This window comes from Dendropsophus ebraccatus, chromosome 2 (assembly GCF_027789765.1).
Source record: "Dendropsophus ebraccatus isolate aDenEbr1 chromosome 2, aDenEbr1.pat, whole genome shotgun sequence".
Classification (NCBI taxonomy): domain Eukaryota; kingdom Metazoa; phylum Chordata; class Amphibia; order Anura; family Hylidae; genus Dendropsophus; species Dendropsophus ebraccatus.
Genome location: NC_091455.1, coordinates 151,439,518 through 151,452,558, shown reverse-complemented (window position 1 = coordinate 151,452,558; position 13,041 = coordinate 151,439,518). Strand labels below are relative to the sequence as shown.

Below are 13,041 nucleotides of genomic sequence, written 5' to 3'. Positions count from 1 at the left end.
TAAAACCCAAGATGGAAGTTATATAACCTACTCGTGATCTACTATAGTTTATACAAATTATAGACTTGCCTCATCTTTTCACTATGATTCCCTGAGACCATCTTAGATGTTCCTACAATCAGTCAACATTGCTCCTCAGTCATCCCTCTCCCATCTACATTTGGTGTTACTTGTTTGACAGGAAGTACAGTTCTCTTTTAGTATATTCCATAAGACAGAAAAGATTTAAGGGAAACAGATTTATGTTACCCAAAACATGATCAGTCTGACATACCACCTGGCTCCATCATTACAAATAAATGGAATCTGTCAGCTGTAATTCATGTTCCAAACTGCTGACACTGTTAGATAGCTGTTAGGACAAGGAGACACGTGGTACCTTTCACTTAGGCTAGGTTCACACTGCGTTTTCAGCATCCGTTTAACGGATCCGTTTTTTTTAACGTCCAGAAAAATAGGGTCAGCAACGTTTTTTTGTCCGTTTTGGTCCGTCAAAAAAAAACGGATCCGTTTTTTTTTTATAATGGATGTCAATGGAAAAACGGATGCACACAAATGAATCCGTTTTTTGCAATCCGTTTTTCATGCGTTTTTTGCAAAAAACGGATGCGTTAAACGGATGCTGAAAACGCAGTGTGAACCTAACCTTATCAGTCTGTGCTTCCAGGATGTAGAGAAATGTTTTTATTTACTGGCACAAGGAGCTAAAGAGGCTTTCCTAAGTTTCTGAATAGCTGTAAGCTTCTGAGCTGGATTGACAGTTAAAGGGGTTTTCTGGGCAACAGGATAGCTCATCAGTCACTGATCGGCCAGGTGCTGACACCCAGCTCAGGTGACTATTTTTCTATTGTGTAGTGGTGAACCGTGTATCACCACCGATACATGATGAACGGAGACAAACTCTGTTTACTGTGTAGTGCAGTGCCAAAAAGCTAATCGCAGTGCCGAAAAGCTCAGTGTCAGCTTCTAGACAATCTGTAACTAATAAGCTATCCTGTGCATAGCTCATCAGTACATTATACCCAGAAAAAGCTATAGAATTAGAAAAATAGCTGTTTTCTTTCAGAAACAGCGCCACTCTAGTCCTGTGTGTGGTATTGCAGCTCAGTTTCATTGAAGTGAATGGAGAAGAGTTGTAATAACATACATAACCTAAGGGCAGGTGTGACACTGTTTTGGAAAAAAGCAGCTTTGTTTTTTAATTTTGAATAACTCTTTTAGCTTTCTTAATGCAAAGAATAGAAAGAACTGCCCATCAGACCAATCTAGGTAGGAAGAATCTGGAAAAAAAAAGCGAAGAAGGGTGAAAACTTTTGCAAAGCAACGTATTGATGTTCCTTCAAGAACACAGGAAATTGTAAAAATAAGTTTGTGCAATTTGAAATGATAAAATACAAACCTCTAAGTGAATCCAGAGGAATAAATATCTGAGTTGAAGGTTCTTCTGTGGAGTGGATGTGCATTAAATTAAAGCTAGACGGAGATGGTTTCTTGGAGTGTCTGTGCGCATTAAAAAAAGGAAAATTTGTCACCATGTATCATGTACTCATTTATCTACATTTTTTTAGCCTATAGTCTCCATAAAATTTGAATCTTCCAATAATTTTCTTTACAAATCTTGTACTTAACTTGATTTCAGGGCTTTAGACAAAATGTGGCCTTGGGAAAAAACTAAAGTGAGGCTCCCAAAATGTACCATACCACAGCCAAATATATTTCATTATGTAGGAGTTTTATGGGCACAGAGAAAACATCATCAGGAGAGCAACTAGGACCAGAAGACCTCACAGCAAGAGCAGTGAGGGAGATAAGTATAAAGGGAACATTTATTAAGACTGGCATACTTGTACACCAGTCTTAAATCAACCTATAGTTTGCTTTACCTGATGTTGTTTACTTGCCCTCCTTTTTCTTTATGATTTTGTATCTGAAAATCTTAATAAATTTTGAATATTGGAAAAAAAATTAAATCACCAACATTTTCAGTTATTTAATTAAAAAAAAGAAAAAAGAAAAAGCTCAGAGAATAGCCTGTAGTATTAAAATTACTACTATGTGGTTGTGAATAAACAATGACGGATGTTTTATTACCATTTATTACTTTTACTCTTAAACAGAGTATTTGGCTGTAAATATATTCAAAACACAAATAAAGAGATAAAAGGCAAACATGTTTGAAAACCTGTTCACAGAAAACACATGATGCACAATTTGCACCGTAAAATAACGCAATGATATTATACCAAATGTATTTTGATATTTATTTTATTTCTAATCATGCATCTTGTTTTCCCTGAATCATCTATAGGACTTTTCCTAAAAGTCTATTAGAGATGAGCGAGTATTGAAATATTCGAATTTCGAGAATTCGAATCGGATAGGCACAGAGATTCGACTATTCAAACGAGTATTCGATCCCATTATAGTCTATGGGGAAAAAATTTGCAGCATTGGAAATCAAAATTCGACCACTTGGAGGTAACCAAGTGCCTCATAAAACCTCCCTAAACGATGCAAACACCTCCGGAATGACACTGGGACATTAGGGGGAGCATGCCAGGGTGCACCTAACACCCCAAAATCGCAGTATTATGCCACTCTCTGCAGTTGCGAAGGAAAAATATTTGTGAACGCTTTACGAACATTTATGGCAATGTTCACACATTTCGCTCGTATTTCTTGCGCAGCGTTGCATACATTTCAATGTGCGTCCGCAGAGCGTCATGTTATTTGCGCGTATTTATGAACGTTACTGGAACAGTATGTATGATGTGCCTTTTTCTGGGCTACTGGAACAATATGTATCACGTGCCTTTTACTGGGCTACTGAAACAGTATACGTATATCAAGTGCCCTTAGTGGGCTACTGGAACAATATGTATAACGTGCCCTTAGTGGTGTTAAACAGGGACACTATAAGTCACTTGTACAAACTTGTACTGGAATGAATACACCTGCTGATGCTGCTGTTATATCATCTATTTCTTAGCACTGAGAAATGTTTTGGATTCAGAGATGACTTTTTCGCTTTATCTTAGCCCTGAAAATGACTTTCGGGTTATGTAGTAAGCCTGCCTAACCAGAATGCTTCTAAAACCTATCTCTCCCTGCTGCAAGATCTTTCCCTTGCTAGGTTGAAGGCTCATCTGTGGTCGAGAGGCCAAGTATTTAAGATTCAAGGTCATGTTGTTCAGCTATCCAATGAGGGTAGACGCCGTTTTCGCGCTGCGTGCGTACTCCCAGGGTCCCTCACGGCTTCCCTGCATGGTCATTGGATTAAAAAAAGTGGCAACTGCGATGGGAAGGCTTTCGAATGTTTCACGCGTATTCGACTCACTACTCGATTGAATTCGAAACTTTCGAATACCGCAATATTCGATTGAATATCTACTCGACCAAATCATATTCGCTCATCTCTAAAGTCTATATCAGGAAACATAAAAAATTTTCTGCATGCTTCTGTATTTTCAATAAAAGTAGCCATGAGAATACCCATATTAAATTATAGAAAACTATATACATACAGTACCTGATTAACAGCAGTACAGGAAAAGTCCTAGTTTTAGACTTGAAGAATCGAACTGTTAGTATCAATGCCGACTGTTTGTTCTTAGGAATCATATTGAACTGGTGGAAATTTATTTTGTCTCGAAATAAAATATACTGAGTTTTGTTAAAACTTCCATTCTGTAAAATAAAAAGTGTTAGTACTGACACAACATATATATCTCACCATAGTCATTGTATTATACACACAATTGGGCTGTCTAACACAATGATTATCTTATTTTCATTGATACATTTTAATAATTTTACTGCTACAAAGGCTAGGTTCACATATGTTCTATTTTGCTTCATCACAGGAGTAAAACAATAAAACCATGACTTAAAACACAACAGTATTGTAAAGGCCTCACATCATTAGCACATTATGAAGAACTGTAGAGCAGATTTAGTTGTCTGAGACAGGAAATAGCTGACCTGACTCTGGTTATTCATTTCCACAATGACTGGTGTTGCAATATCTCGAGCACTCAATTTTCTTCTAGTTGAGCAGTCAAAAAGACTAAGGCTTATAAAATCACCATTAACCTAAAAGATCAGAAACAGTAAAAAAAGGTTATTTGTTGTAATATTAATGTTAAAACATTTTAATAAGGTAACTTATAGCATGCTGTATGCTGCAATATCTAAAATATGGTAAGAATAAATTACAGAACCTGTAGCTGCACAATTTTAATATAATTGTCCCACAATTCCCAATTCTTTAGGCTTTATAGGTTAAATCTCCAAGCATACTTTGATACACTAATGTTTGCACAGAGCTTGCTTTGGTGATTTGTTTTCCCTGTATTATAATTTTTACACACTGGACAGAAATCCTGTAAAACTACTCCTTATACATTATAGAATATTTGCGTATATCTGTATGTAACTCTTAACACACTTGACTTAACTGTTTCTGCAAGCAACCAAGAGAACTGCAAACCAGTGCAAGATTAGCAATACTAAATATGTACACATTGTCACAGGAGGACTGACCAATCGGCCATTCAAGCAGTACCCAAATGGTTATGTCAGAGAGGGCCAATATATCACAATTATCTGTAAATGGTCCAGGACTAGACTGACCTTGGGGCACAGACAACTTTAATTTCACTCCTGCTTGAATAATAAATTATTATAAATTAAGTACTGGCAAATATTAATCAAAAATTTTGTGAGAAACATCTGTGGGCAGAAAAAACAGGGATGTAAATGAGAAAATGGCTAGACTGGACTTTTTACCTTCAGAGCTCTTTTAGCTCCAACAAGCCTTTTTGCTAATATGTAAATGAGGCTCAAAAGTCTAGGGGGCATTCCCCAGCACAGCAGGAGCCAAGGTGAAGAAATGTACTTACCTGTCCAGGCTCCAACAATGTCCTCCAGCCTTGTTTCTGTGTTCCTCACTCACCGCAGCCACCACGGGAGCTTCTGATTCAGTCTTTAAAGTGACAGGATGCTCAGCCAATCACTGACTGGGATTGGACAACACTGTCGCCAGTGATTGGCTGAGCCGCCTGTCACTTCAGAGATGGATTTGGAAGTGCTGTAGGCAGCTTTAATGAGCGGAGAACAGAAGAACAAGGCAGCAGGACACCAAAGGAACCTGAACAGGTAAGTATAGTCTTTATTTTTTTTCTTTACCCTGTCAACAGCCTTCGTCCGCGCATAGCTATTACACGTAGCAATGCGCGGCCAGCAGCCAATGATTTTTAAACATGTTAAGAGACAACTATCAGCTATAACACTCCCCCCCCCCCCCCCAATTATTACACCAGACATGTACTAACCTCAGAAAATGACTTGGCCCAAATGTAAGGGTTTTTCTTGAAAGATTTCAGCTGGCTAATGTAACATTTCTTATTAGTATTCTGTCCTTTTGTCTGAGTATCCAATAATTTTGGCAAGTAAAATGTTGAAGAGCCAATCTTTTGGATGTTATTGTCAACATTTTCATGCATGCTGGACTGAACATCCAAGAAATTTGTGGTAACTGCAAAATGGTGTTCACTATGCAAAGTAATACATTTCTGAGGACAAAATAAAAAAATAAACATTTAGTAAACTACATTTCAACAATTAAGTGTGCTGAAGGAATTTAAAAAAACTGTAGAAAAGAAAGGCAAAAAAGGTAAATTAAATCTAGAACAGAAGAAAGTGAAATCATAAATGTTTTTACTGAGAACAGAACAGAAAACACACATTATATAGCAAAACAGTTACATAGCCCTATAACAAAATCAACTAAATATAGTTAAAAAAAAAACTTACCAACAACAAACTGCTTATACATTCCATTCCATCCTCAAATATGTTTTTTATCTCAGGCCATCTGGAATATACTTCCATAGAACTAGATATCAATAGAATGATATTTTCTACCAGTTTCCTCTGTACGACATTGCTTTCAATCTCTGCATATTCAAATGTCTCTTTGACTATTGATCGTGTATAGTTAATAATACGTGTAGCACTCTCAGCTGTTACCTATTGTGAATGGAAAAAAGTTATATTAATCAAAAAAAAAGTAAAGGAATACTGTAGCTGCATTCTTTACACCTACACAGTAAACTGACTCAACTTAACAGGCTATTTGAATATTATAAAATATTAAACTATTTCAGAACTTAGCTGTGACTTCTTGTCACAGACAACAGTGCATGTTCCTTTACACCGCAATGCGCTATGCTCACTTAGGGTACTATTACATGGAGCGATAATCGGCCGAATCAGCCCGATTTGGCCGATTATCGCTCTGTGTTATAAATACAACGATCAGCCGATGACAATGATCATTGGCTGATTGTTGATATAGGTTCAGAAATATAATTGTCGGGCGCCGGCCGTGCATCAATACGTGTAATAGCGGTGCGCGGCTGGCGACTGACTATTTACATTACCTATCCTGGCTGCAGGGCTGCTCTTGCGGTCCTCTTCTCCCCGGGTCCCGCGCGCTCCAGCTTCAGAGCGGCCTGTCTAAGCTGACAGGCCGCTCAGCCAATCACTGGCTAAGACTGTCGCGCCAGTGATTGGCTGAGTGGCCTGTCAGCAGAGACAGGCCGCATTGAAGCTGGAGCATGCGGGACCCGGGGAGAAGAAGACCGCAGGAGGAGCCCTGCAGCCTGAACAGGTAATGTATAAAGTAAAAGCAAGGGCTGCAAGGACATCGGGTAACAAAGTCCCTGCAGCCCTTGTTAAATGATAATCAGCCCGTGTAATAGGCCGAGTAAAGGAGCAAATCGGCGCTCATTTACATTTATTATCGGGCCTTCATCGGCCTGTGTAATACTACCCTTACATTCACTAGTACATTTGCTCAGCTGGTTGGGCCAAATCTGAATAGGCCACTGAATCAGAATTGAATCATTTGCCGATTCGCAGGTTCCCACATTGCTAATGGTGGTACAAGGAAATGAAAAGAGTCCAACATGTGCCAAGATAAAGCAGGTCACGTGTACTGTCACCTGTCTATATTATATTGTTTACCTTAAAAACACTAAGAATAAATCTGTCCTTTTGTTGTAATTCAAAGTAATCACTGTGTCAGACATACCTGGTCTGTGGCACTAAGGAGATCTCTCAGCATTGACATTATATCACTTAGTTCATCCTAAAACAGAAATTTTGATGATAAAGATACTAATAATGCAATTGTGCATTACAGTAATTACAATACATTTACACTCAGTATTATTCCTAATTTTAGGGGCTTATCTGTTCAGAGACAATATTTTAAAATAAAACACATCAGCAAAATTATTCATATACTCAATACTTTTATATGTCTTTATTTTATATGTCTTTATATGTCAATTTTGTGTGTTTGCTTTTGTGTTGCAGCAATAGTAGCATGCACCTGCATGGTTATTTTATATTGTTTGGATGTGCTAAACAACTTCATTTTTTAATTAGTTTCTAACACTGTGTCAAAAACGTACAATAATAATAAAACCTTTATCGGTAGAAATGAAATTCATGTACTTCAAAGTATGTCACCACATGGGTGCTGAAATAGGACAAGAGCATACTCCTGAGATGTGTGTCCTGTCTGTATGCATATCTTTTGATGAGTGAGCATGTGCCTGTGAAGCTGAATTCACAGAGAAGTCTCAAAGCACTGAAACACTGCACTACGGGACCCAGAAGTTTTTGTAGAGTGTCCCACAACAGATATATTGGTGTTGGTGGTGCTCAGCTGTACATATAGCCCATGAAGATAATAAAAGGAAAAAGTCCTCGCAGCACTCAACATGAATTCACCTTTATTGAATAAAATGAGGTGCACTTCTTTACTGGCCTACTGAATTCACAGAGAATTTATCAAAAAATTGATTTGTTAAACTAAGTGAATTTTGCTAAATTCCCCCCCAAAAAAATGTATTTGCCTTTCCATACTCCCCTGGTGTTCTCTTCCGTATTTTCAGCCACGTGCTCAGGCACGTGACTGAGGGACAGCCCTGCAGCCAGTGATACAAGAGTGACAGCCTGCTCAGCCAATCACTGGCGGCGCTGTCTGTTCTCAGTGAGTCAGTGATTGGCTGAGCGGAGAGTGAAAGTCCACACAGCAAATCACTGACTAATTAAGAAGATCTAGCACTGCAGCCAGTGATTGGCCGAGACACAAGAGTGACAGCCTGCTAAGCCAATCATTGGCTGCGGTGCTGTTCATTCTCAGTCAGCAAGTGATTGGCTGAGTGGACTGTCATTCTCTGCTCAGAGTGAATCACTGACTAAGGGCGCTTTTCCACGGGACGATTATCGTTTGAATAATCGTTAAATCGTTCAGAACAAAGCGATAATCGTTTGGTTGAATAGCAGTTAACGATTAAACGAGGAATGAGAAATCGTTGATCGCTTAATAAGACTTGGACCTATTATTGTTGCTCGTTCGTAAATCATTTGCATGGAATAAGACGTCGTTCGGTCGTTTGCAGTAGCGAGAAACACAATAGCGACAACAAGACGACCGCTAGAACAATCATAAGTAACGATCATCGTTCCATGTAAATGGGTGAACGATTTCAGGTCATTCGCAATATCAGTTGTTTGAGATTGTTTATCGGTAACAATTATGTGAACGATAATCGTCCTGTGGAATAGGGCCCTAACTGAGAGCAGACAGCGCTGCAGCCAGTGATTGGCTGAGCATGCAGCTGAAGGCACGGAAGAGGATGCCAGGGGAGCACGGACAGGTATGTATTGCTGCATTAAGTTAGTTTTGTGTAGTTCACGTATTTTGCAGTAAAAATTAGCAAATTTCACTGCTTTGCTAATCGCTAGTCTCTGGGTCTGTCAAATAACAATGGATCAGGTGGCCAAGGCAAAGTTTATTTAGGGGTGTGCTCTGCAGGATCATCTAGATAATTTTACATTTATGTCTTAGTGCACTTGGGTTTACATCCCATTAGTATAAAACTGGGCCTTAGTGGAAAGACGCCACCCCCATAAAAAGGCTATCAGCTGAAACATATGTAGGGGTTAGTGCCATCCCTGCAATATTGGAGTAGCAGTCTTTATTAGTAATATTGTTACCCTGAGCTGTTGGATACACTTTTGTTTTGCACTAGGCTCTTTTTCATAATTTGGCACCCTCATTGACAATTTTGATTTATAGATTGATTTCTTACTTATGGCTATGGTATCTATATATATATGATAATATATTACATCTTTGGCACATAAGCCACTTTGCATAAGTTGGATGCTGTGTAATTAACATTTGGTGCACTGCTTCTTGTGTTGTCTCTCTTTGCTAATTGTTCTGGCTCATTGTTTTTAAGTACAGTACATATATTGTGTTTCTACTAATAAGGATTATATTTTTTCAAAATATGGTCAAGCAACATTTTTTGTAGATCTGTGTTTTTGTCAGTAGTGCATAGACTAGATAGGATGAGTATTTATGCCATATATGGTCATAAATCAATCCAGTGTATATACTGTATTTATGGATGTTTTAAATTAATAAATTAATATTTCTTTATGATATATATATATATATATATATATATATATATATATATATATATAGAGAGAGAGAGAGAGAGAGAGAGAGAAAATGTCACCTGGTTACTAAAAGATAAGCCTTGAACAATGAAAATAAGCTTGTTTCTCATTTCTGACTGTAGCTCAGAAGCCATTTTGTCGTCCTCTGTAGAAAGTCGATTAAGGACGGTGGTTAACAACACAACATAGTTTCGAATCTCAATGTGACTTCCCATTAACACCAGTGTAGAAAGATTTCTCAAGCTCTCTTCAAATCTATGCAAAAAAAATAATAAATAATTATTGTAGCCAATAAAACATTGATAGTTTTTCTTACAACTCTTTAAAGACTTACAGTTCCAGTTGTTCCTGTAGGTTACCAGATGTGTTACGGAAGACAATGGGTAGCACAGTCACATTTACTGGGCATGGCTGTGTTTGTGATCCATATGAATTGGTTATTTGTGTAAAAACAGTAACTGAAAAACAAGAGAGAAGTAGAGAGAATAATGAACAGAATATAGAAAACATTCCATTAACCTGGTGCCATAAAAGCTTGATTATCCTGAGATTCATAAGGGACTGAAGGGAATTTTAATGCTGTATATTATACTGCACCTCCCCCTTTTTAGGAGGCTGTGCAAACTGGTTAATTCCTGCCACTATACCAAAAAAGAAAGGTCTCATTTACCTATATTTTTCTTGCAAAAGTTTCTTAGCGATTTTGTTTATTATGCTTTTTCCTGTGATGACAATTCTTTTCTCCTATCCTATATATTCAGTCCTCATTCCCACCCCACACAATAATAATAATTTTTATTTATACAGTGCCAACAGATTCCGCAGCACTTTACAATTCTGGGGGGTACATACATAGACAAAACTCAGACATTACAGAGATTTACATACAATTATCCATACATGAGGAGTGAGGGCCCTGCTCGCATGCATCAGCTTACAGACTATTAGGAGGGGGTGCGAGACAGAAAGGCAGAAGGGCAAAGTGCTTCATTGTTACCATGGTTCAGTCATCTTTATAAATAGGGCAGTGCAGGTAAGAAGGGTGAACCAGTCAAATTAGGGAGGGGGGGGGGGGGGGGGGGGTTGAGGGTAGCGGTCAAATTAGGGAACCTTATAAGTCTGCTTGAACAGATGTGTTTTGAGGGCACATTTGAAGCTTTGGGTACAGAATGTCTTAGTTATGAAAATATTAACCTTGATATCCACCAGATGGATCACCAGAAGGCAAATTAAAATAGTACTGAATGTCTCTTCCTTTATACAAAGCCTTTCTCGATAATTTCCCCACTTGGTAACTGAATTCATAGTTAAGGTCCTGTGTGTAGAGATAAAAAGAAAAAAGTTATCATCACCCTAATAACTATATATTTCAGAACTCACCCACCAAATCTCAAGTTATACTCTGCAATGTGTTTCATATTGATATTGATCACTAATATGGTAATATTGATAAGACCTATACCTGTATGCCAGTCTTAGTTAAATCCCAAACCCTATGCCCCATGCTGGAGTTACTAAGAAGTTCTGCAGCTGGTGTATATTCGTGCCTGCAGGTGTAAATCTTCATAAATCAGGTGTCAGAAGGAGGCCACACAGTTGTCATAGACAAACAACAGGAAGAGGAGCAAACAAAGGGACAATTAGGCTATGTTCACACAACGTCAATAATTGAGAAAAATGAGTTTTTTGTTTTCTTTTTTAACTTCTTCCTTTTTACTTTTGGACTGTGGCATATCTTGTAAAAAATATTAATTTTTATTGTTTTTATCTGTTGTATCCGTAAAGAAAATAAAGAGGTATTAATATATATATAAAAAAAAATAAAATTGAAAAAGGCGCCCGATTTTGCAATTTAAAGTGACACTGTCACCCCCTTTGTGCATTCTGACATCTCTACACAGGTGAAATGGGTAAATTAAGCGGTTTTCATACCTTATTTTATATCATACGTCATGGTGCTTGTTCAAGCAAAAAGTCATCTTTTATCAACTGCAGATTATGTTAAGTGGCATTAGAGCCACTTAGCCCCGCCCACAAAGCCACCGTTGGCCCCACCCCCTCACCAACCATTGGAACAGGCTGGCCTAAAGGTCTAGGCCCCACCCCCTATAGGTCGGCCCACCAATGGCCGCCAAAGAGGCGGGGCCAACTGTGGCGTTGTGGGCGAGTCTATGTGGCGCTACTGCCATGAGGCCCCGCCCACTTAGCACAATCTGTAGTTCATAAAAGATTACTTTTTACTTAAACAAGCACCATGACGTATGATATAAAATAAGGTGTGAAAACTGCTAAATTTACCCATTACCCCTGTGTAGAGATGTCAGAATGTACAAAAGGGGAAGACAGTGTCACTTTAAAATAACATCCATTTTCGCCGCGATTTACCTGACTGCAATGGCAATGCATTGAAGTCAATGGAAAGACGGATGTCCAATGCACACAATGTTTTGAATAACAGAAGTTTTTACCACGGACGTCAAAATAATGAACATGATCATTATTTTCAGACGTCTTTTGCAAACAGTGGACATTTTTTATTAGTTGGTCACACACAGTTTTTCTTTTAGGGAAAGGCCAGGCTGCTAAATGACTTCCGTTATTTTAGCCTCAAAATGACAGATGTCATTTTGAACGGTACTGAAAAAACATTGTGTGAACATTAGCCTTAGAGGGAGATTTATTAAACGGAGTAAAATATACACTGGTGTAAACTTAAAGGGGTAGTGCACCCAAAAAAAATTTCTTTCAAATCAACTGCTGCCATGAAGTGCCAGAGATTTGTAATTTACTTCTATTAAAAAATCTCAAGCCTTCCAGTACTTATCAGCTGCTGTGTGTCCAGCAGGAAGTGGTGTTTTCTTTCCTTTCTGACACAGTGCTCTCTGTTGCCTCCTCTGTCCATGTCAGGAACTGTCCAGAGAAGGAGCAAATCCCCATAGAAAACCTCTCCTGCTCTCCAGACTGGAAATAATACCACTTCCTGCTGGGCATACAGCAGCTGATAAGTACTGGAAGGCTTTAGATTTTTTTAATAGAAGTAAATTACAAATCTCTGGCACTTCATGGCAGCAGTTGATTTGAAAGAAAATTTTTTTGGGTGCACTACCCCTTTAACTTTAGATATATATATATATATATATATATATATATATATATATATATAAATATAAATATATATATATATATATATATATATATATATATATAAAAGTTTTCCCTGTGTTATTGAAAGTTCTAACACTAAGGCCCAGATTTATCAAAGGGTATAAAATACACACTGGTGTAAACTGCCCACAGCAACCAATCACAGCTCGGCTTTTAGCTGTGGTAAAGTTAATTACAAATGTTAGCTATTATGCTATTAATCTATTATGTTAGCGATTAACGCCTCTCTTAAAATAGGCAAGTAGTTTTTAGTAACAATGTCTATAACCCCTGCCTGACATGACATGAGCAGTTTTCCATGAATTGCCAGGAAATGTGATATACCTT

At 38.0% G+C, this 13,041-nt stretch overlaps 1 protein-coding gene across 1 annotated transcript in view; it reads right to left on the bottom strand.

Annotated features, from left to right (window-relative positions):
• PKD1L1 (polycystin 1 like 1, transient receptor potential channel interacting) overlaps window positions 1-13,041 on the bottom strand; it is a 107,786-nt gene that overhangs the window by 44,671 nt on the left and 50,074 nt on the right. Inside the window, exons 31-39 of the mRNA XM_069959695.1 lie at window positions 10,744-10,864; window positions 9,884-10,007; window positions 9,609-9,804; window positions 7,097-7,153; window positions 5,815-6,030; window positions 5,334-5,573; window positions 3,982-4,092; window positions 3,530-3,687; window positions 1,400-1,500 (exon numbers count right to left, since the gene is read on the bottom strand). Of these exons, the coding sequence (XP_069815796.1) occupies window positions 1,400-1,500; window positions 3,530-3,687; window positions 3,982-4,092; window positions 5,334-5,573; window positions 5,815-6,030; window positions 7,097-7,153; window positions 9,609-9,804; window positions 9,884-10,007; window positions 10,744-10,864 (1,324 nt within the window). The remainder of the gene's footprint in view (window positions 1-1,399; window positions 1,501-3,529; window positions 3,688-3,981; window positions 4,093-5,333; window positions 5,574-5,814; window positions 6,031-7,096; window positions 7,154-9,608; window positions 9,805-9,883; window positions 10,008-10,743; window positions 10,865-13,041) is intronic.